The sequence below is a fragment of the Lemur catta genome, chromosome 12 (genome assembly GCF_020740605.2).
Source record: "Lemur catta isolate mLemCat1 chromosome 12, mLemCat1.pri, whole genome shotgun sequence".
NCBI classification, from domain to species: Eukaryota; Metazoa; Chordata; class Mammalia; order Primates; family Lemuridae; genus Lemur; species Lemur catta.
The window spans coordinates 11,161,685-11,186,154 of NC_059139.1; the positions used below are offsets into that span (position 1 = coordinate 11,161,685).

The 24,470-nt window shown below is 43.0% G+C and overlaps 1 protein-coding gene across 1 annotated transcript in view; it reads right to left on the bottom strand.

Moving 5' to 3' along the window:
* Nucleotides 1-24,470, bottom strand: part of MYO10 (myosin X) — a 205,276-nt gene that overhangs the window by 94,752 nt on the left and 86,054 nt on the right. Inside the window, exons 3-4 of the mRNA XM_045566523.1 lie at nt 18,270-18,428; nt 3,064-3,251 (exon numbers count right to left, since the gene is read on the bottom strand). Of these exons, the coding sequence (XP_045422479.1) occupies nt 3,064-3,251; nt 18,270-18,428 (347 nt within the window). The remainder of the gene's footprint in view (nt 1-3,063; nt 3,252-18,269; nt 18,429-24,470) is intronic.

Consider the following 24,470-nt stretch of genomic DNA (forward strand, 5'->3'; position numbering starts at 1 on the left):
ACTGAAAAGACCATAATAAACTAAACCCTGTGTACTGTAGACAAGGTATGAAAAACTAAAGTCAATGTCAGATATGTTAGATCAACGAAATACTGACCTCATTAGACGGAAAGAAAAAATTCTCAGATGAGTTTTAGCTTTATATGTACTTATATATTTTATATATTTATATTCAAAACTATAATAGCATAAGCATGCATTTAAGTGAGCACAAAGTGGTGAAATAAAATTAGACCTAAAGAGGCTACAACCTTGAAAATGAGATCAAAGACAGAAGCTTAGACTAGAAGCCTAGAGACGTGGCACTGCCACCAAGCAGATGGAGACCTTAGCTAAGTGATGTTTGCTCATAAACTGAGAGAAAAATTAACCCATGAAGTCCTGCCTAGTTCCAAGTAGGCTTATTTTCTGATTTTAAAGGCGATGGCATAAGAATATTTTAAAAGTAGTGACACACATTGTATCCACCAGGGGGCAGATCATTCCCAAGGAAATCTAAACTGGGTCCCTGTTCCCAGCAATTCTTACTTTTATACCCCATTTTTCTCTTACTTCTCACAGCCCCCATTAAAACTAAACCTCTGGAGAGATCTTTTAAAACCAAAACACATTTTAATGAGAAATCTATTCTTAAATTCTGTTTCCTGAGTTAAATTAGATAAATACAGCTACTCTTCACATCAGCATTATATATAATGGGAACTTTCTGTTTGGGATTCACCCCCCCCCCTTTTAAATACCATGAAAATGCCAACCCCCTTCCGTTTTATTACACACGCATATATATATATATACACACACGCACAATGATCTCATTTGATTTTTCGCTTTCCTCTTAAGCTGCTCTATCTAGCAAAGTGATATATTAATCATGCTCACATTTTTTCCACTGATGTAATAAACACAAGCAATTATCAATGGCAAATATAAAGTACCTAAGTGTGGACACCAATTTGATCTTCTTAAAATAGATCAAGTTCTCTCTCCTGTTAATCTCGTTAAATCATGTTCTGTATGTTGAAATAATGATCTTAAATTCTAACGCTTGAACTTTTATGAAGTCTAAAAGAGCCCACAAATGCTGCTTCTGGTCATAAATCAAGTTATTTTATTGGGCATGTGAGTCTTAAAAGCTCTGTTTCCATATTAAGCAAGTAGCTTCATTTTGATTAACTGCAGGTTTTAATGACGCCTATTTGCCTAACTGAATACACTGACAATCCCTCCAACCAAGTTGTTTCCAAATCCCAACACATTAGCACCGTTACAGTGATAAAGAGTAGTGAGCGCACTGCCCATGTTTCCCTCCTCTTGAGAGAGAGAGAGAGAGAGAGAGAGAGCGCGAGCGAGTTCAGCTATCCACATACATGTAATTGACATTTGTTCAAAAAGCAAGGAATCACCAAAAAGATAAACTGCCAGTAAGAAGAACACACTCCCTGAAAATTGTTTTCTGTGTGTGGCACCTGTAGATACTGTAATAGAGCACGCCATCAAAGGGCTGTCAGAAGGTTTCAATACGTTCATGCCTGACGAGTTCTTGGCACAGCGTCCACCACACCATAACCCTTCAGCAAGCGCCAGCCATTATTTCTTACCCATCTTCATTCTGACACCACATGGGACAGTGGCAACACTCTCCACTTCTCCTCCCTGGGTTTCAGCGAGGGGCCTACTCGGGCAGGTCTCCTGCACCACCACAGGAGCAGGGGTGGCTTCTCTAGGGAGTGCTGGGAAGAAAGGCTAAGCAGGCTCACTTGGGCGCTTCCGGCTTGCTGTTCGCCATCTGGGAATTGGTTTCCCACAGTGATCGTAGCTACAGGTTACCTGGCTGTACCCACGACTAGGTGGGTCTGTGTGTCCGTCTAATCTGGGGCTGCAATGGTTGTCAGCCCAATTGGCTGGAAGTCTAAAGCTGACATATGGCTCTCCATATGTCTTCTGTGCCTTCCTTCCATTGAACCAGAAATCTGGAGGGGGAATAGGAGGGGTCTTTTTATTGTCCTTCCCTCAAATCCAAATAACCTTTTCCTCTTGAAGTAATACAATAATTATTTTGCCAGAAGTTGGAGTAGAAAGCCATCTAGAACAGATGTCAAAATCTTTCACACCTGTTTTAAATATCATCCAGGGGTGTGATAATAATCATCGCTAGAACATGATTCCAGCATAAATAATTAAGAAGAAGATCCAATAGGATGTCACTGGAATGTATGTGACGAGGTCAATTTGAATAATAAAAATGAAGAAATATTTTTAAAAAATATATTCTACTACTTTTTTAGATAGTTCCTAGTAATATAGGTTTTGACAGTAGGGTTTCTAGTAATTTATTTTAAAAACTGAGGACGACTCAGCTAAAATAGACATGCCAAGTACCTTCTCCCCCACCAAAAGGATTAACTGCAATAAACATGCCCATGTATATTCCCCTTACTATACACAGAGTAAGCTCCTTTTCTGTAGCTAATTCGAAGGAAAACTTTTGGAGCACCCAATTATTAAAAATTCTTAAATCTGAGAGATTCCATCTAGAGTAATTTTATTATATTTGATACTAGTGAAAAAAGAAACCTTGTTCAAATATATAAGGATTTTGACTAGCCTTCGTTCTAGAATACACAAAACATTTACATTTGAAAGAACGACTATGCAAGCTTTCCTTAGGTAGAGTGAAGGACCCTGCTTCATAATTGAATAAACCAGAGAATAACTAAGGCAAATGAAAAAGTTGTTTAAAAAGGAACAGCATGGAGTAATTACTCCGAAGACAGGAGCCCAGCAGTGTGGTCCGCCTGCTTTGCTAAGGGCGCTCCTGGTATCTTCCGAAAGCTGTGGCTGCCAAGCTATTCAGACGGACAGCGCCCTCCAAGAAATTCAGGCAGGTATAAAGGCTTTTTGTCGCCCATGCTCTAAGCAGGTTTGGGGCTGGGAGTGGCGAAGGCCTGGGGGACCCCTGGTCTGTAGACGAGCCCACTGGTTCTGCCCAGCCCCCACCCGCCGCGTTTCAGTGTCCCACAGCGTCCCCCGCAGCTCTGCGCCAGCCCGGCGGTGGCCCGTTACCTGATGAGGACGCACTGGTTGTCGTGGCGCTTCCACAGGCAGCGGTAGCACTCGTTGGCGACGGCGAAGATGTGCGGGGGCAGCTCGCCCAGGCGGCGCCGGCTGTACCGCTCCATGGTGGCGCGCTCGTACAGCCCCGCGATCGGCCGGTAGGGGTTCACCGAGGCGATGATGGAGCCGATGTAGGTCTGCAAGCACAGGGGCGGGGAGACACGGGGCTGTGACACGTGCACTCCAGGCAGGGGCCTCGCTTCACCAAAACCCACCTGAGTGTGCGCTGACCGGAAAGAGGAGTCCTTTCCCTGTACACACTGTCCCTGCACCTCTTGGGTACAAACTCTTTGACATTCCGTAAAAACTAATGAAGCCATTTCAAAAAGGGCTCTTGGTGAAAGGGGTACAAGAAGGAAGATGGCGAGGCAGCCCCGGGCCGAAATTCCTGCTCCCCACTGACCTCCCTAATCCTAATCCCTTCTCTAGGAGGAAGGACTGTGCAGTTCAATCTCCTTCCTCAGCAAGTGGCTATGATGAAACAGTAGGGTTAAAAAAGTGACAGTAGGGCGGGCACGGTGGCACACTCCCGTAATCCCAGCACTTCAGGAAGCTGGGGTGGGAGGATCGCTCGAGGCCAGGCGTTCAAGACCAGCCTGGGCAACATAGCCAGAGCCAATCTCTGCCAAAAAAATTTTTAAAAAAAGAGAGAGAGAGAGAAAATTAGCCAGGCACGGTAGTGCACCTGTAGTCCCAGCCACTCTGGAGGCCGAGGCATGAGGACCATGTGAGCCCAGGAGTTCCAGGCTACAGCAAGCTACGATCGCGCCACTGGTACTCCAGCCTGGGTGAAAGAGTTAGACACTGACTTAAAAAAAAAAAAAGTGACAGGAGAGACAAAGCAGAAGAGAGGCAGACGGGTGGGGGAGGAGAAAAGGAGGAGTATGGTTTAATGGGTACAGAGCTGCTGTTTGGGCTGATGGGAAAGTTCTGCAGGTGGTTAGTAGCCATGGATGCACAACACTGAATGTACTTAATGTCACTGAACCGTATACTTAAAAATAGCCAAAATAACAATTTTTATGTTATATAAAGTTAGCTACAGCTTTTAAGACCATTTTGAAAATGCTAAGTATTCTTTCAGTAATCTCAACACCCCATGAAGTGTCATATAATTTATCTGGAACTTAGATGACTGACAATCTTACTGATCTGGGACAATACCAGGCTAGCAATTAAGCAACATCTTCAGAGCAGCAAAACCGAGACTACAGACTTACCAAACCTTAATGCCCAGGGCCCTCTCCATATGAACATAACTATTAGCTTGTACTTCTGCAAGAAATGCTAACTCGGTCTGGTTACCTGGTTTCCAGGCTCAAACACAACTGAGAAGGCAAATCAGACGGGTAGAAGCAGAGTGCTGCAACCACCAGGCCACCTTTTATGGAGCTCATGCACCGTGCCAAGGGCCTTGTGGGCAATGATGGGCTCATGTGTGCCCCCCAAATTCGTATGTTGAAATCCTAAGCCCCAGTACCTAAGAATATGACTACTATTTAGAGATAGGACCTTTGAAGAAGTAACTAAGTTAAAATGAGGCCCTTCAGGCGGGCCCTAATCCAATCTAATTGGTGTCCTTATATTAGAAGAGGAAATTTGGAAAGAAAAAGATACCAGTGATACACATACACAGGGGGAAAAGAAATCCAAAAGAAAAATCAAGCAAATGTAGACAAAAAGTCCAAATATCCTGAGAGTATCCGTCTCATATTATAGCAATTTGTAATAATTTATATTCATAGTAATTGCCAGGAACATCAAGCAAAGTACTATATGTTCAGCATAACTTTTCAAATGTAAATAAGTCTATACAGGTTGAGTATCCCTAATGCAAACATCCAAAATCTAAAATGCTCTAAAATCCAAAACTTTCTGAGTGCCACCATGATGCTCAAAGAAAATGCTCACTGGAGCAGTTCAGATTTCAGTATTAGGTATGCATAACCAGTAAGTATAATACAAATACTCCAAAATCTGACACGGGAAAAAACATCAAAATTCAAAACACTTCTGGTCCAAGCATTTTGTATAAGGGATAGCCAAATTGTAATATGTTTTGGAAATAATCTGAACCCAAAAAAGGTTAAACACATAAAAGATATTACCATATGACCCAGCAATTCCATTTCCACGTATATACCAAAAAGAACTGAAAGCAGATACTCAAATTCTTGTACACTTGTGTTCACAGCTCCACTATTCACAATAGCAAAAAGCCTGAAACAACTCAAATGCCCATCGTCAGATAAATGGATAAGATGTGAAATATCCACATACGGAAATAATATTTAAGCACAAAAAAGGGATAAAGTACTGATACATGCATGCTACAATATGGGTGAGCCTTGAAAACAAACTAAGTTAAAGAAGACAGACACGAAGTTCACATACCCCGAATATGTAAATCCATAGAAACAGAAAGATTGGCAGTTGCTAGGAACAGCTGGAGGAATGAATGGAGAGTGACTGCTTAATGGAGAGTCATTGCCACACTGCACTAGTGCGACCAATGAAGTACTACGTCAGTGGTCCCCAATCTGTTTGGCAGCAGGGACCGGTTTCATGGAAGATAATTTTTCCACGGAATCAGGGTTGGGGGTGGGTGGAGGCAGAACTCAGGTGGTGATGCGAGTGATGGGGAGCACCCACAGATGAAGTACAGATAAATACAGATGAAGCTTTGCTCCCTCACCAGCTGCTCATCTCCTGCTGTGCAGCCCCGGTTCCTAAGTTTCATGGAAGACAATTTTTCCATGGACCAATACTGGGGGTTGGGGTTGGGGACCGCAGTGCTAAGTCACTATCTTTCAGGAGAGAAGAAAAACGTGCATGGCATGAAACAGAACACTTTAACAAACGGCCTCAAACAGCACATAGTTTGAGGGTGAAGAGACCAAAACTATCAAATTGGTTTAGTTACAGGAAGACATTAGTCCCAGCCAATGAGCACCACGCTCTGGTGGCCATGTGCTTTTCCTAAACACTACTGACCTTCGTGTGTGACTCTCACTATAAGATGTTGAAGACACATTCCTTATCCGCCAGTCAGCCGAGTGAGTTTCCATGAAGAAAACACAGACTTTTATTATTACACATTGTCAAGAAATTAAAACTTGCACATAAACATTGCTTGTAACAGACTTTTAGTGCTTTATGCAAGAAAGCCTCAATTTTCCCCATTTTGATGGGAAACTTCTGAAGGGTACAGTACAAGCCCTTGTGTTCTTACACCCGGATTGGTGTGACTGATTTAATCTTTTTTGAGGATTTTGGACTCATCCAGGCTCTCAGCCCGTAAACACAATGCCCACAGCAAATGAGGAAGACACTGTCTTCTAATCTATGCTAAAACCACCCCAGGTTCCTCCACTTCTGCTGTTCTCCCAGCTGCCTCACTGCGCCACACTGCTCCTTCTCAACCTTGCCTTGCATTCTCCACCGGTGGCAACGTTTGAGGGAGGCCCCAAATCTCCTATGGAATAAAAGGCTGAAGACTTTTCCTCCCAGGGTCTGCTCTGTCAGGGGAATGGCTAAAGGTGTTGAAAAGTATTTGCAGATGAAAGGTGATTTTGCTGCATAATTTAATGCAAAGCACCAAGCCAGGCTTTTACTTTACTTTTCATTTTACACACCATACAATGTATCTAATGAAAAAAACATTTTTTAAAAAATGATTTGCATTTCAATTTTTAAAACTTATCGCCTTTTAAGCTAAGTAATAAAGTATGAGCACCTTAGAAGATGCCCGCCTCAAATTCATGACCATCCTTCATGCCCCATGATCCATTTTTATAGCTTTAAATCAGAACATGAGTTGAATTCTCCCAAATTCCTCAAAAACATTGCGGATCCTTCTCCTTGTTGGGTAGAGAGACAGCACTTTTGTATAAAATAAACAGCTGCATCTGATTTTAAAAGATCAAGCATTTAATGCTATATGGCTATATTCCAACGTGGCCCTTCCTAAGAATATAGGCACAACTATTGTGGTCCTTCTCATTTTGTGACTGGGGCTTCCAACATACAAAACTCATATTCTTAAAAAAAAAAATTCTAAACCTGTAATTTAGACCACATTTAATACTCTAAACAAAGTAAAAACTAACATACATTCATAACATGTCCTGGATCTGTTGTTTTTAAGATTTTCCATAAATCCATGTTCTCCAAGCATTTTCTTGTTCTCTTTTGCATATTTCCCCTGAGTCAGGAATGGTTTCTCAAACTTTATACAGTGTCTAAAAAATATTCTGTATAAAATAAGCCAAAAGGTAGAAGCAGCCCAAGTGTCCACTGATAAATGAATGGATGAATGAATGTGCTATACCCATACTATGGAATCGTTCAGCCCTAAAGGGATGGAAATCTAGACACATGCTACAATATGGATGAACCGGGAAGACATTATGCTAAGTGAAATAAGCCAGTTACAAAGAGACAAATACTGTATGATTCCATTTATACGTGGTATCTAGGCTGGTCAAATTCATAGAGACAGTGGAGTGGCAGTTGCCAGGGGCTGGGGGACGGAGAACGGGGAGATGTTGTTTAATGAATGTAGAATTTCAGTTTTGCAGATGAAAAGCGTTCTGGAGATTATTACTCAATATATAAATGTACTTAACACTACTAAACTGTACAATTTAAAATAGGTAAGAGTGTAAATTTCATGTTACGTGTATTTTACCACAATTAAAACTGCTTTAATTTAAAAAAAGGAAAAAAATACTATTAAGTAATACTGAGAACTTTGGTGCTGGACAGAATACATCACTCTCTTTTTCTAAGTGTGAAGAGAGATTTAAAAGCAAGCACTGACTTGAGGGGTAAATAATAAGAAGCATTATGCTCCTTAACCCTAATAAAAAGTTTTAGGATACACACCCTCAAATTTTAACTCAAATTAAGAAACAAAAATGCTCTGATGACAAATTATAGACTTTTGAGTACCGGGGAGAACAAAAGGCATCAAGATTTTTCAGGGAGAAAATAATCTCATTAGAGTTTAAATAATTAATAAATATGTTATTTATTAATTGGCTGGCATTAAATTCAACAAATACACTTCTACATGCCAACAGGGACATTTGACCAGATGTAATTGGAGCTAAAACTCAATAATCTCAAATCTCTTCTTAAAAAAAGGCAAAGAATAATGTAAAATGTGTTTCTGGCTGGTATGGAGAGAAAACCTGATTTTTCATTTTTATTTTTTAAGATTACAGGAAACTTTGCTTCAATAATTAAAGAGTCTCCCTTAGAGTACGTACCTCCGTTTACTACTTGGGGTAAGTAAGGCTCTTAAATCATGAATGCACAAAGTTGTACTATTTTACCTTCTCACTAATGACCTAAGTCATTGCTTAAAAGTTTCTGAGCTTCAGAAATTTCTTCCTCTTCACAGGATTTTAAATGACAATTAAGCCCACAAGCTTCCAAAACAACTTTAACTGACAGTTGGTAATCCTAGAGGATTGTTTGCAGATCAGCACACCCCTCATTTGTTCCTCTTTAACCCTGTGATGGGCAGGCAGGGTCACTGCTGCTGCCTCAGCTGACAAAGGAGCAAAAGGACAGTAAAATGCTGTCCCTACAGTCCCAGAACTGGTGAGTGACCTCGAGGACGGGAAGCTGGACTGGACAGTGAGCCACACTGTGGATGCACAGCGCACGCTGTCACCACTCACCCACCTGCCCAGCTCTGCCAGGCTCATGGCCAGAGGCCAATGTCGTCCGAGTCCTGAGTGCTCCTCTAGAACCCAGCCACCCTCTCCCTCCACCCACGCTGCCCCACTCTGCTCAGGGCCTCACCTTGCTTCAGCTAGATTTCCACAAAGCCTGTTTCCTCCACGAGTTCCCTCATGGTCTTGCCACCTCAATCCAATCACCAAAAGGGTGATAGAACAGCCCAAGTTCTAACAAATTATTCTCAGAACAGGTTACCCAAGGAGGTGGGGGGCCTCAGCCCATGTTAGGATCTTTACTTACTATTGAGCTTTTGCTGTTTGTGCCCATGTATGTGCCCAATGGCACTTCTGAACGTGCTAAAACAGAGGTGTAAAATAAAACAGCAACCACAGTAATAGTTCCCAGTAGAAAGGGCAATCTATTTGACATTTCAGAGGTTCCTCGGCAAAAATAATTATGATTAAGGACATCTTATTCCCCGCCCCCCCACTATCCCCACTAAAGTCATTTAGTGACTTTGTCACTGAAATGCAGGCTGCATGTTTAGGAGGTTCACGGAATCGTAAGCGAGTTCTACATGCAATGCTTCGTAGCAGTGGCAGTTGGAGAGCGGGTGGGGAGAGCCTCGCTGTCAAGTATCAAGTGAAGGGAAGATGAAGTGTGGTGACAAATCCTAAGGGCTGTAAGACAACATAGTAGTGTGCTTATATCATTTCTCACTCTATAAAAAGGTATAATTACTGCCCCACAAATGGCCATGGTGACTCCATGCAGCTTAAGACCACGGACACACACAACTCCCCAACACGAGGCCGGGCCAGGTACCGGTTTCCTCATGTTGGATTCCAAATTCCACAAGAATAAATAGCCTGGTCATTTTAACGGCCTTTCAGAAATAGAAAGTGCATTCTATTTTGAAGCACGTAAAAACGTTTTCTAGTCAGAAAAGTTCCACATAACTCACCCAAAAATACATTTCCTTGCCCATTTTAATAATTTGGAACAGCTGTAGCACGTACTGCTTAAAAATGTTGGGAGAAACTCACTGCACTTCTTCAAGCCAAAATCCACCCATTCAAGGTTTTCAAAGGGGGGATAATACTTAGTTTCTAACTCCCTATCACCCCCCCGAAAACCAAGTATCATTTGACTTCACTATGCATATGTACACCAAAACATCATGCTGTACACCTTAAATACATGCAATAAAAGTTTTTTTTAAATCAAGTGTGACTAAGAAAATTTAAAATGACCCAGTGGCCTCTGATACAGTCTAATTGTAGATACAAAAGGACCCATACTGCAGTGGGATGTCACAATTCCATCACAGAATAGCTCACCTAGACATGGTTTGGTGCGAAAAGTCCTCAGCCCTGAACCTGTTAATACCTTCCTTCCCTGGCACACTCTGGGCCCAAGATTCTGATGAGTAGCTACAAGGCATCCTACATGATTACTACGAGAAAGTGCTACATAAATCAGAAGTATTTATTATTGTTATTGTTAATGAAGATAAAACCACAACTGCTTTTCATCATGTGGTCCTGAAAAGCTAGACATAGATAAGTAATTTGAAATGCACTAGGGAAACTGATTATTTAAAGTCAGTGCCAAGGCAGACTTTTCTAAGGGGAAAAACTGTTAGGAAGTGGGAGTCGCATTATCCAGATTTATCTCCCACCCACCATTCCCCTCTTTCCTTCTTTCTCGATCATCTTAGCTAAATATGGCAATGACCAACTTCCTAAATCATTACCCTGAGTGCAACTTCGGCTTTAAGTTACAGACCCACATATTCAATGGTCCACTGAACATCTTCCCTTGGATGTCCCTTAGACGGCTCAAACTCAGCATGGCCAAGACTAATCTCCCCCAAACACCTGTTTCTTCTTGCCAAATGGTCTACCCAAATGGGTAATCCAGTAATCCTATAGAAATTCAGCCTATTTGCCCCCCAAACCCAATAAAACACATGGATTCTACCTCTTAGTATCTCATACCCTAACTCTCCCTGACTGGGAACCTCTCATTTCCCATCTGGTTTACTTGTCACCTCTCCTCACAGACCCGATTCCTCCTTACACTCATCTACCACTGTGAGGCTGAGTGAATTTCCCCAAAACTCATGTGTAAGGTTGTCCCCTACAGCTTTCACGACCCAGCTCAAGCTCACTAACTTGCACAGAGCAAGTCCTTCCTCTCTCAAGCACCTTACCGGCCACCAGCATGCAACCTCCGTTCCAATGTCCACAGTGTCCTGCACTTGACATTAAATACCAAAGCATCGCGCTGCTTCAGGTCTTTCCACAAGGCGATCCGCTGCCAGGAGAGACACCCTCCTTCTTGGCCAAATTCCCCTCGAATGCTCAAAACTCAGCGCAGCTAGTGCCTTGGCCGGAATCAGTTTCTGACCCTCTCTTCACTTCCTCATGCTGATGTTCATTCTTTGTGCTCCCAGGTAAGTATTTTTATCACCCTCATTGTTACCCTGAGCTATAGTCAAAGGTTTACTTGTATCTGTGTTCACCAGTTAATTGCCTTTCATTTATTCAATCTTTCAACAAACCATTACGGTAAATAAGAGGAATTCTGCATCCTTGAGCCTCACCTAGCACGGAGCCCTGTACCAGGCAAGGTGGCATCGGCGTACCTTGTAACAAAATTGTTTGCCATGGGCCAATTAAATAATTAAAAACATTTTAAAACAATTTTAAAAAAGCCATTAAGTACTTGAGTTTGTTGAAAAGAAAACCATCACAGCAGATAAGCTGTTAGCTGAAGTCAAGCTCTTAAATTGAGAAATGCTGGCATTTCCATTTCCTTTGAGTGACTTTCTGACTAAAATTTCCTCCTTGTTGAAAGGAATCTGAACCCAAAGAGAGACGAGAGAGAAAAAAAAAAATCCACAGAAAACAAAGTTCCTAATTGCCACTCTCATGTGCTGATGTGGAAGTCGCCACTCCGGAGCATAAATGTTTGGTAAAGTTTAAAAATACATGTAGTCAGACAGATGGTTACAATCATCTTTTGGCAACGTGAGTCTTGATTTCATGTGAAAAAAGAAAAAATCCAAAAAAACAAGAACCCCCTGACAAACCGCACCGCATTCAGCTGTTCCCGGTCCGAGTCCCACGCCAAGACTGCGCTAACCAACCATCCGGACTTCAGGCCATCCTCCATCCACGAAAGGCAAACTGTTACTTGACACTAGCTTCGGAAAGGGATGGAAACGAACCAAAAAAAGTCTGCTTTGGACTCAGCCCAAGGAAATGAGACACAGATTTCGATTTGCACGCCCTGCACACGGTACACTCCAAGGCAGGGTCTGCCCAGTCCTAACCCAGCAAGCAGCCCATCATTTCCCCGCAGGTGAACTCGGGCCAACTGCCTGCTCAGATCAATAAGCCTCTAACTGGCTGCTGCCTGCTCACACATTACGCTCGGCAGAAGCGGGCTTCAGAGTTAATTGAGGAACAACATCAAACACATTTGCAGATTCAGGCTGCAATGCCACCTCACCGAAGGAGGATATTTTGGAAACACCTAAAAATACATTAGCTGTGAAGCATCATCTGTGCTTACGGAAGCATTTATCTTTAGACACAGCCCCACTGCTTAAAAATGGGCTCCTTTGATTCCGATCTCTGCATTGTTTGTTCCACAAAACCAACAAACTAACCAAAGGGCTGGGTGGAACAGAGGGCGGCTTCCTCTGGAGCCATCCTCGACGCCATAATTGCAGGCGAGCTCTGCCGCTCCCCGCGGCTGCCCCGTGATGTGGTTTGGAGCCGTTCCTCGGACACTGCGGGGGGGCCTCCTCCACGCAGTTGACCCGGAGCTCGGCGATCCCCGGGATGGAGGGAACGTGCTTCTCTCTTCCATTCGGCAGAAAACAAAACTGCCACACCTCGGAGATGGCAGTCCCCGAGCTCTGGACACGGAGTTTACCTTCAGCACAACAGAAACCTCATCTGGCCTTGTCAACACTGTTTAGATGCTGGGTACATAACAATCTGAGATGATCAAGACGCCACAGAACACAGAAGACAGGCACCCGAAACGCACTGTTTGTCTCACGTTCCTTAAGGAGCGACCAGGTCTGTAAGAGCCTGGTTTTCATGGCACCGGGCGTGACAAGGCCTGGAGTGAGCAACGCTAAGCGTCTTCACCGCCAGCTCCACCCGCTCACGACCTGCTCTCTCACTCCCCCATCTCTGCCCGGGCCTCAGACCCTCCTCTCTTCCCCGCGGAATCACTGCCACGCTCTCCCGGCCCGTCGGCTCTTTCTTGCCCCACCTCCTATCATCTCCCTCTCAACTCTTCTAAAATTTTTCTCAGGAAAATTCTACCTTTAAAAGCCTTTAATGAAGACAGTGGGATCTCTATACTGTTAATATCAACCCCAAACTTTCCAGATTAGCTTTAGGTAAGGGAGGGTTTCTCCACCTCGGCTCTCCCGGCGTCTTGGACTGGAGAGTTCTTTGTCACACGGGCTGCCCCTGTGCATGGCAGGACGTCCAGCAGCGCCCCGACCTCTACGCACTGGACACCCTGAGCTTCCCGTGCCTCTACCTACGACAACCAAAAACACCATCACATAATGCCAAATGCCCCCTGGGGGCAGAATCATTCTAGTTGAGAACCAGAGCTTTAAGGTGTTCTAACCCCCCGTTGCCCACCCATCTAAGGTTCCCAACAAACATCTGATTCCTAAGCAAAGGTGACCTTCTCCCAATGGAGTGGGGCCATCACACCAAACTCACCTCCATCTCCATCTTCGTGTATGGTGTTCCGCTCGCCTCTTCTCCTAACCAATTCTTATCCCCCCTTTGTAGTGTCGTCACTGTCACTCCCTCCACAGGACTTTCTGACCCACTTACAGGCTCTTTGCACCACAAATACACACCCTGCCCCCGTCTCCCTAAGTCTTTGGGAACTTACAGGTGTGTGCACTCGTCTCAGCAGGTCTTATTGGGTGGTTGGAACAAACAGAGGAGGCTGGAACTCTCATCAGACCCTCTCCAAGGAGGGGACACAATCAGGAGAACCTACGGTCCGGTCCCCTCTGGCAGGAAGCCCATAGCCAAGGGGTTCAGGGTGGAAGCCGGGGGTTGGGAGCTGGGAGCTGGAGTGCTGAGTAGGACTCTAGTCGGGAAGTCCCCAGAAGGTAGGAAAAGTGGACAAGAGCCTGGGGTTACAGGAAGGGACTCCAGCTGGAGGGCACAGGCAGTATGGAAAGGGGGGTGCTGCTCTAACCCTGGTGTTGGATCCACGCTGGATCACTCGGACCTAAGACACTGACATCAAAGTCTGTGTGGCTTCCGTGCCCTCAAGGACCAGCCTGGGGCAGGGATACACCCACAGGAACAGTGAAGGGGCCCAGCTCTAAGGTTCCAGGGCTTCACAGACGGGTCACAACCACATCTGTGTCATCCTCACACAACTTGGCAGTCAGTGGGAGACTTTCTTCCATTACTCAAGGGTGTGTGCCGTGAGCTGGCCTTGGCGTTATCTCGCCACTAAGTTGCAAGCTTTGAAGCTAGGGATGATGTTGTCAACCTCTTCTGAATCCCCCTCAACATGCATCAAAGTCAAGCAGGAGCTTTCTAAATAAACTCGGGTTGGTATGAGATGAGTAAGATGGGGAGAAAGGTGCAAAAAGTTAAAGTTTCTAGGGCTTCCACTGATTTTATTTTCAAACATCCCTGTCAGCTAGAAAGGGTGACGGTATCTGACCTTTTAAAAAACATAAATTTAAAAAACAGATTTTCAGAAAGATTAAATTGTTAATAGAGAGCCAAAGAGGAGGTTAGTAGAGAAAAGGGGCGGAATGACTCTGATTTATTTACTCTATCGCATTTTACCCCATTTCAATGGAGGATGTCAAAAGCTCGAAAAAAATATATTTTACTAGGTTCTAATAAAGTCCTTAGACAAGAAGACTGGCCTCCAAGGAGAAAAAGCTAATGTTCCTTCTTAGGAGAGGACAGGAGACCGCTCTACCTGGAGATGAGTCAACTTGTCAGCAGCCAACTCGGAACAGAAAGTCAACAAACAATAGAAGATCCAGAGCCCAGCAGGGGGAAATGCCACAGGAGTCCCTATTCAATGACATGATGCAAAGGAGGGCACCTGTGGTGGGAAGGATAATGGCCCCCCTGCAAAGACACCCACACTCACCCCAGAACCTGTGATGAGGTGATGTGACGAGGCCAAGGGACTTTGCAGATGCAATCAGGTTATGAACCCTCAGTTGGGGAGGTTACCCAGGCGGCCCAGGGAGATTGCCCAGGTGGGCCCATTCTAATCACATGAGTCCTTAAAAGCTGACAGCCTTTCCTGGCTGCAGTCAGAGAGCAGGAAAGAGGAGAAAGGAGGAGAAGAGACTTGAAGCGACAAGAGGGACTGGATCCACGGTGACTAGCCCTGAAGATGAAGGAAGGGAACTATATACCACGGGACCAGGGAATGTAGGTGCCCTCTAGACGCTGGGAATAGGCCTCAGGTGACAGCAGCAAGAAAACAAGGACCTCAGTCCTACAACAGTGAGTAACTGAATTCATCCAACAGCCAGAATGAGCCAGAGATGGATCCCACCCCCCAGAGCCTCCAGAAAGGGACGCAGTCCTGCCAACACCTTGATTTTGGCCTCCAAAGACCCCGGCCGGACTTGTGACCTACATAAGTGTAAGAGAATAAATTTGTTGTTTCAAGCTGGTACATGTATGGTAATTTGTTATGCCAGCAATAGAAAACTAATACAACGCCTAAGGTACCATGCAGTTAGTTGTGTTTTTTGTGTTTTTTTTTTTTTTTTGTCCTGTAAAGACACAGACGGGCATCACTCGGAGCTGGGATACAAGGTGGGGAGCCGTGGCTCTTCTGACAGGTGGCAGTCTTGTTTCCACGCCAGCAGAGTCTGGCAGGTACTGGCATCCCCTGCAAATAGCTTCAGTGGTAATAAGAAAATCATGGTGGCTGCTCTATAGATAATAATACAATTATGCACATCTCAAAAGGAAGGCATACAAGGGCATAATTAACTGAACTAAGCTGCAAATTGGATGCACAAAAATCCTGTGGTTTTCCCTCGAAAGAGAAAAAAAAGACTATCACTCCAAGACCAAGATCCTATTCACAGTATTTATTGGGTAATTGAGCTATCAGGTTTAACAACATTATCATGGAAGAGGAAAAGCAAAGACTTTTTAAAAGGCTCTGTCTTTTAAACCTATTGAGTAGTTTTTTTCCTTCTAATTGACTTACTTTTTCTTGACTATTGAAAATGTGTAATAAGAACTTGTGTCTAGCTGTGCCTGGCAGTGCACACCTATAGTCCCAAATACACAGGAGGCTAGCTAAGGTGGGAGGATCACTTGAGTGCAGGAGTTTGAGGCCAACCTGGGCAACATAGCAAGACCTCTCTCTCTCTCTCTCTCTCTCTCTCTCTCTCTCTCTCTCAGGCACACACACACACACAGACACACACAGACACACACACACACACAATTTGTCTTTCCTTTAAAGACAGAAGAGTATGAGTTTGGAAATACAGGTTGAGTATTTCTTATCCAAAATGCTGGGGACCAGAAGTGTTACAGATTTCAAATTTTTTTGGATGTTGGAATATTTCCATGACACTTACCAGTTGAGCATCCTAAATTGAAAAACCTGAAATACTCCAGCAAGCATTTCCTTTCAGAGTCATGTCAGTGCTCAAAATGTTTTGGATTTTGGAGCATTTCAGATTTTGAACTTTTGGATTAGGGATACTCAACCTGAACATATCTACAAGAGACAAATACCAACAAACATTTTTAAAGTCTAGCTTCACATTTTATTATCATCTACAACAGACTATCTGTTATACGAAAGGCATTTATTTTACAAACATTTATTGCATAACTAACTACCAGGCGCCTGGCAGCGTCCTTGGCTCAAAGAAGACAAAATAAGTCCTTGACAAACCTAGCAAGGAAATTGCTGTGTAAACAAATAGTTACATGACACTGTCAAATACTTAATAATAAAAACACACACACAGGGCAGTGGGAACGTGGATACCTGTGTAGCGGGTGTTCTATGGGAAGAAGATGGTTAGTTCACTGGTCACGTACAAGGAGATTTTTGAGATGGAAACAGAGGAATAAATAATGCATATTCTGCCAGCACATGCAAAACACAGAATACAGAGCCACTTTTATATAAACATTTATAAACATTACCTTTTCTGAACATATGGAAAATATTTTAATCTAAAGACTTAGAGTAAGCAAACTCAGCATGTCAGAGGACTACAACACGATTGAATTTCTCTCGACAGGGCTGCTTGAAAGCATTTGGCAAGCATTATCTGGCAAAAATGACATTTCCACAATGTTAAAAAAAAAGGCAAATACATTCTCTTTTTTAAGCTGAGGAAAATTAAGCATCAAACCCACAAATACCTAATTCCTCTTTTTTCTTAACTCTTCTTTCCCAGTCTCAGGGGACATAAATTAGAGGCACCTGAACACTAAGCATGCCCTGCGTTTCAGCTCCTACCCTCCACTTTCAAGCCTGATATTATTATTAATCGTAATCACAAACACATTGGCAAATCTAAATGTAACTCTTGAAGAATAAAAATTACTAAAAGATCAAGGGTTTTGAAAGTATTGTGATTTTGGATTTTTAAGAAAACTATGGATTTGAACTTGACAAGAAAAATAAACATATAAGCAGTTGATCCAGTTTACTGTAAAGACCTGCAAACAGGCAGATGGAAAAAGGGATAGAATGTCCAGGTCAATCCATCTTGACAGAGAATGTAATATCTGTACTTTAATGTCAAACGAGTTATTATAGAACTGATTTTTAAATATGACTTTATAATATAGGTATGGTCACATTTCATAAATGTTGAGAGAAAAATGTGCATGACTACTTTTTATGGATAGTTCTCCATTCACCTAGCAAACCAGGAATCCCCAAACTTAGAAAGATAGGTTCCCTTGAATGCAAATATCTCCTTGGGTACACTCCAGAGCCAGAAAAATAAGTGAAAATCCATAAAAAGAGAAAAATCAAGAAAAAGTAAAAGCTTAAGTTCAGGTACTCATGTCTGCAAGTCAACATTTTCCTTAACTGAGGAAGTCAAACAACTCCACGTGACTTCTCTGCGTCACAGAACACTTACAAACGCAACACAACAGAGTGTATTCACAAGAAACGTCAAAGTACCTCAAGGTGCAGAAGACCCATCAACAGAAAGTAAATCCCCTGTAATAAAATCTAGGCAATAAACACTAGGAGAACATGAGTCATTGAACCAAGTTCCTAATTCGGTAAAACCCTTGAACACATAGTTTTATTTAGGTTAACTTGAGGTTCTCAAAAGGCAGGAAGTACTCTTTGAATCCAAAACTATGCATTCACTGAAAACTTCATGGATTTTTTTTAAAGGCGTTACAAAGGGAACTTACATAGATCTGATTTCTCTTATATCGCTGGAATAAGTTATACATGATGGAGCCGCCATGCAGCTCTGCCAAGGAGGCCATGTTGTCCACACCCTCCTCGTCCACGGGGTGCATGGCAGTCACCTTCTGGTGGGTAATCGTGCTCTGCTTGTACGTGAATACCTGAGGGAGAGAAATGATTCAAGTTATTTAGTCATTAGCTGTAAGTGATTTTCCCAGAAGTTTCCCAAACTGACAATGCAATCTCGGTATAATCTTGGCAAAAAGATCCTGAATTGGGCAATGCAAAATATACTGCAAAGAACTTTTTCATTTTCTTTATGTCACCTATATATTTCTAAAGGAAGCAATTATTTTGACGATAATTATACATTCCTAAAAGACATTAGTTCAAATACTAACCATCCTTTCACAATCACAAAAATTATACACTTCTAGTTCACTTCTGTGCATATTTCTCCAATTGATATAAATCATTAACAGCTAAGAAACTGGTTAAGTTTTTAGAAAGTAATTTGGTTTCCCTACATAATGTTTCATATTGGATCATACGATAATTTCAAAGCTTTATGACAAAGTTCTACAACTTAAATAATATAAAAGTATTAAGTACTTTATTACATAAATTCTTATTTATTAGGTAAGTAGTCCATGTATCTGCTCAAAGGCTGGAGCACATCATCACAGGAATGTCTAGAAAATATCCTTGAACGCTATTTCCTCTCAACTGTGATACACGGCATTCATGTGATCTTTAGGCAAAACAAATCCTCTTTCAGATTTAAAATAAAATTGGTTTCTTTGTTTGCTTGACAACTTATCTTCCTTAAAATTCCGAACACCACCAACGAGCGCTACATACATGCTGCGGCACATACGTGCAGTGACTTCGACACTGCAGGACAGATCACGGAACTTAGCCACTCTTGTGGTCAGTGATTTGGGACAGGATTAACCGTCTCAAGTGAAGCTCCATCTGGTGAGCAAGCTTTACACACAAACTGCAGCGACAAAATCATTTGGTCATAGAGTTCTTCTCGATATTTACTTATTATTTGGTAGTTTTTAAACTAGTTGGATTATAATTATCCTTTAAGTAAAATAAAAATGCCAAGAGGTGAAAAAAAAGCAAGGATGTTAATAATATGAAAAATGTTCCACCTTCACTCACTCACACACACACTCGTGTGTGCATATGAGCACACAAAATAACTTTCTGGAATCATATTTGCAGCACTTTTTGATTGGGGATTCTATTTTTAAATATCGACCAGCTGCCTACATGGCAACAAATGGTATGTTTTTGCAAAGGAGAATGACACACCAAGCAATGCAAAAGTACCAATCCCAAGGTTTTCATAAGCCATGACAAATGACATGTTTTATTTTTCTAGAGAAAAATTAAAACTTCAGCAGTGGCATTTCTGCCACATAAACCACAGGAGTTGTCAAAACCAACCCTGAGAAACTGCTCAAGGCCAGAGCAGGGACCCGCCCATCTCTTCTGTGGAAAAGCCACTGTCCCCAGCTGCTTCCTGGGCTCAGACATGCCCCAGGAGAGGAGACAGCCCCAGTGGCCCTGGCTGCTGGCAGAGAGGCCAAGAGCCCTGAAGGGCTGGGTGGAGTGCAGGTGGGGGTGCCTCACCCCCTGATTAACAAGGTGTTAAAGAAGAAGGCACAGGACATTCAAGAGTGAAGAAACATGCAGACCTTTCCTTTTACATCATAAACACAAAGATAAAAAGTTAAAGAAACAGAAACTGAGGCCAAGAGTAGAAGTAGCCTGGGGCAGCCTAGAAATTCCCAGAAGCCAAAGAACTGAAACCCTCTGCCCTTCCCCAGCTAGCCACATTCCTGGGATGCCAGTCCAGGTAGGTTTTCAGAAGCAACACAACTGGGCAGGGTACTTGGGACTTCATAAAAAGGGCTGGTGCGAGTGGGCCAGAGGCAGACCCTGCCTGGCCCAGCTACCTCCTGGGCAGCTGATGAGTGTATCCAAGGGCCCGTGTGGCCTCCCTACTCCTGTATGCGCCTGGAGGGTCTCGCCCCACCCTGTGGCTCAAAGCTCCTGCCAACACAACTCAAGCTCAGCTCCAAAATGTTCTTCCAGGTAAGACAGGGCACCAAAGCCAGCACAACTATCACCTGCTCAAGTCCTTCCCAGCGTGAAAACAAACAACTTCTTCTACCACCATCAGTCACTGAGTACACTGAGAAATCCAGAATTTGAAGACAAAAATGATTTAGAATATTTGTCTGTATTTATATTGATTCTGCTTTCTGGAAAAAAGTCGCACACACCCTATAATAAATACTTAGACATTAATACATAGTACATATGTGAATGACTTAATATTTACATCATATGTAAACATTTCATTGTCTTTTTTAATGCACTTGGAATGGCAAAACGATGCATAAACTCAAGTAGACAGCTTAGACCTGGGCACGTAGTCACTGAAAAATATGGCTGTAAATAGAGTTCCCCACCTTTGTACATTTGACCTCCTTTCATCATATTTTCAGGAGCACACTGTGCATAAAATGTGGGCTTGCGCCCATTCCAGGCGTGGGAAAACCAAGAGAACTAAAACTATTCCTTCTCATGACCTTGTAGAGACAGAATCATGATGGGAGATAACAGTTACACCAACAAAACAGGAGGCTATGAACAGAAAAAAGAAACATGTCAAGAGAGATGTAGCACTGCAGCTGCTGAAAATGATTATTTCGAGGAAGAGGACTGGAATAGCAGAGAAAAATGCATTTGTGCAGGAAAGGCAAGGATAACAGTCCACATAGTGACGGGTTCTCGTTTGTAAAGATTTTAGAATAGTGTCTGGCATTCAGAATGCGCTAAATAAATTTAAAAATTTAGAAAATCCACTAATTCAAGCAAATATTTATTATGCTGGTGTGTTGTAGGCATTGAGGATAGAGCTTACATTCCAAATCAGGGGTAGAAAGTAGAAAGCAAATATACAAGTAAACACATAGTATCACAGGTGGTGATGAATGTCTATGAGAACATATAATGAGGGCAAAGGGTGACTAAGGACTACTGATGGAGGTGTTTGTATACCAGGTATTTGGGGACAGCCTCACTGACAGGGTGACATCAAAGGAGAAACCCTACGGAGGTGAGGGACAGAACCAGCCGCCTGCATTCTAGTGTCTTGATGCATTATTGGTTGAATGAACACCTGATTTAATTTGGAATGATTTCAAAGGATTAGTAAGACCCACAACCTTATTGAAGAATTTTTAAAGAGAGCCTCTTACCTTTTAAACTCTCAAAAGTCATTCCTACGTGCAACAATTAACAGGGTATTTGTTGTACAGATTATTCCCAAACAGCAGGGGAAAAAATTCTAAGTTTAAAGAACAGAATTCTTTTCACAGGACTTTTCCTGGAAGAAACAAGGGCCACAACACTGAAATAAGATGTCTTTCTAAAAACCGAACTCAGAAAAAACTGGGTCACTTCAGTGGAGCACGCACCAGGGGAAAGGAGGTAAAGCTAAGAAATGAGCAAAATATGGAAGATTAATACACAGGAAATCCACTTAGAGAAAATGGGGCCTCAGAACAAATAGCTCCTGTTCTAGACATACAAACCACTGGTCACAAGGTGGATGGATTAGCGTGGAGGGGAACGGGGCAGAACAAAGGGGAAAAAATAGCGGAAAAGGCGTGACCAACACAGGGGGTCCACTTCTGTATGAAAAACGAAAAGACATAGAGTCAATTAATTAGATTAAAAAACAGCCAGCCATCATCAATCTCTGCTGATTTTATTTATTTATTTTGCAGACAGGGTCTCACTGTGTCACCCAGGCTGGAGTGCAGTGGCTGATCATAGCTCACTGCATCCTGAACTCCTGGGTTCAAGTGATCCTCCTGCTTCAGCCTCCCAGGTAGCTGGAACCACAGGCATGCACTACTCCGCCTGGCTAATTTTTCTATTTTGTGCACACGGCAGTCTCACTCTTACTCAGGATGGTCTCAAACTCCTGGCCTCAAGCGATCCTTCCACCTCGGCTACCCAAAGTGCTAGATTACAGGCGTGAGCCACTGCACCCAGCCAATCCCCTTTTATTTTTAACCTTAAGATAGTACGTATGTTGCAAGGAAACCACCACCATGCTTATGAGACAGTATAGAGTGATATACAGATTTCCTTAAACCTAACTTAGAGAAATAAAAATGAAAAAATTCCTAACATGATCAACAGATGGGATAGAGAATATTCTCAGTCAAGGCACCTTCATCTCACATTAGCCTGGAATTTCTTCTAGAGCAACAGTTTTCAATTTTGCCCCTCAAGGGTCATTTGGCAATGTCTGTAAACATTTTTGGTTGTCACAACTTGGGGATGAAGAGGAAGGTGCTACTGGCATTACGTGGGTAGAGGCCAGGAATGCTGCTAAATAAACAGCAACGTACTACCCAGCCCGAAATGTCAATGGTGCCAAGGTTGAGATATCTTGTAGAGAAATGCCCTGACATGCCAAACAGTCAGATGTCTATGTAGATATTAGAAAAAAATGATAATAATGAGCCAGTGCCTATAAGCAAAGCTTTATATAAAACATAAAAACATGTCTTTTAAAAACAATCAAAGAAATAAAAACACTGAATAGAGGAAAATAAAAATCACCATGACAATATTATGTAGTTTTCGATTCTTATTTGATCCAACTTAAGAAAGGTGATGACGATGGTGATAATTTCTAGGCAACGGGGTGAGCTTACACTTTTGTTAGTATTTTCTACTATAATTGCACTGCATTATGCTCAAGCAATATGGTCCCTACTATTTCTGCTTCTAAGAATACTCCTTTGCTCCTTCCTGGCCCAGGCCCCTGCACCCTGCTGTTTTTACTACTGCCTCATGAGACTTGAGAAAGTATCTGAGGCACAAAAATGTAAAGTCCACCAGAAAGTTACGTTGGAATCTCATCACAAACAAGCTTATACATGTCTACTCTCCCAGTGTGCAAGGAAAAAATGCAACAGCACCTTGCTTTCAGCTCGAAGTTGTCAGAGATTTAGCATTCTAATTACTGTGCCCCAGCAGATTGAAATGATCTTTATACAAATAAATATTCTGTTACTTTAACCTCCGTGGGGTGAGTTTGTTAGATAACCAACTATTAAACGTAGATAAAACAAAGATTGTTATTTTCTTTTTCAAAGACTCAAATTAGCGTATGAGGCTAAGTCATTTACATTGTCATCAGGTTTTCAATGCCCAGTGTATCATCTGGGTACCAGAACAAAATAAGAGGGCCAGGCAGAGGGAGCGGGCACCTTATTAAGTGCTGGCTGCATACATCGGGCACATTGCCTGTGACCTCATTTGAACCTCAGAAGGGGAGGAAATACTGTTGTTCATTTTTTTAAGGATGAATTCCCAGAGGATCAGAGATGTTAGGAAACTTGCCTCACAGTACACAGCACAGGTAGCATTCAATTTCTGGGTGTCACAGAAGAGCACATGTGGTGGAATCAGACCTTAGAGGCACACCTGTTCAAAGACAGCCTTTTGAATTCCAGCTCTGCCACTTACTGGCTGTGAGCCCCTGGGCACATTCCTCAGCCTGAGCTGATCTGCAAATGTGGACAGTAGAGGTATTGCTCTCTCCAACTGCAGAGATGCTACGAAGATTAGAGTTGATGGGGGAAGCGTACCTCACCCAGAGCCTGGCCCACTGCTGCTACTATCCAGTTACTCCTCCACTTTTCTTGGGTTGTTCCTCTTCCAAACCGACAGGGAGAGTGTGGTGTGATGAAATCACAAATATGAGTGACAGGAGATCACCCAGAGTCGAGACCCCCGGGAATGGAGTCAAAAGGGAAGAACGCCAACGGTCCTTTGACGGAGAGAGAGGGGAGGAGAGGAAAAGGGGAAGCCATTCTGTGTCGCCTTTCCGGTGCGCTTAGCTTAATCTCACTAAATTATTCCATTATTTTTCATTTATTTGCTCTCTTTGAAGTTCCCTCAGTCATTCATGCCTGGCTGTGCATTGGACCCTGAGAATGAGATGAATGAAACGGCCCCTCCCTTCCGAGAGTTTACAGTCCCCGGAGGGATCTGAAAGCCAAGCAGGCCGAGCTGACAGCGTGCCAGGGGCTGCAAGGGTCGATGTGCCCAGGGTGCACTGGGGGCGAGTCCTGTGGGACAGGCCACAGCCAGGAGGG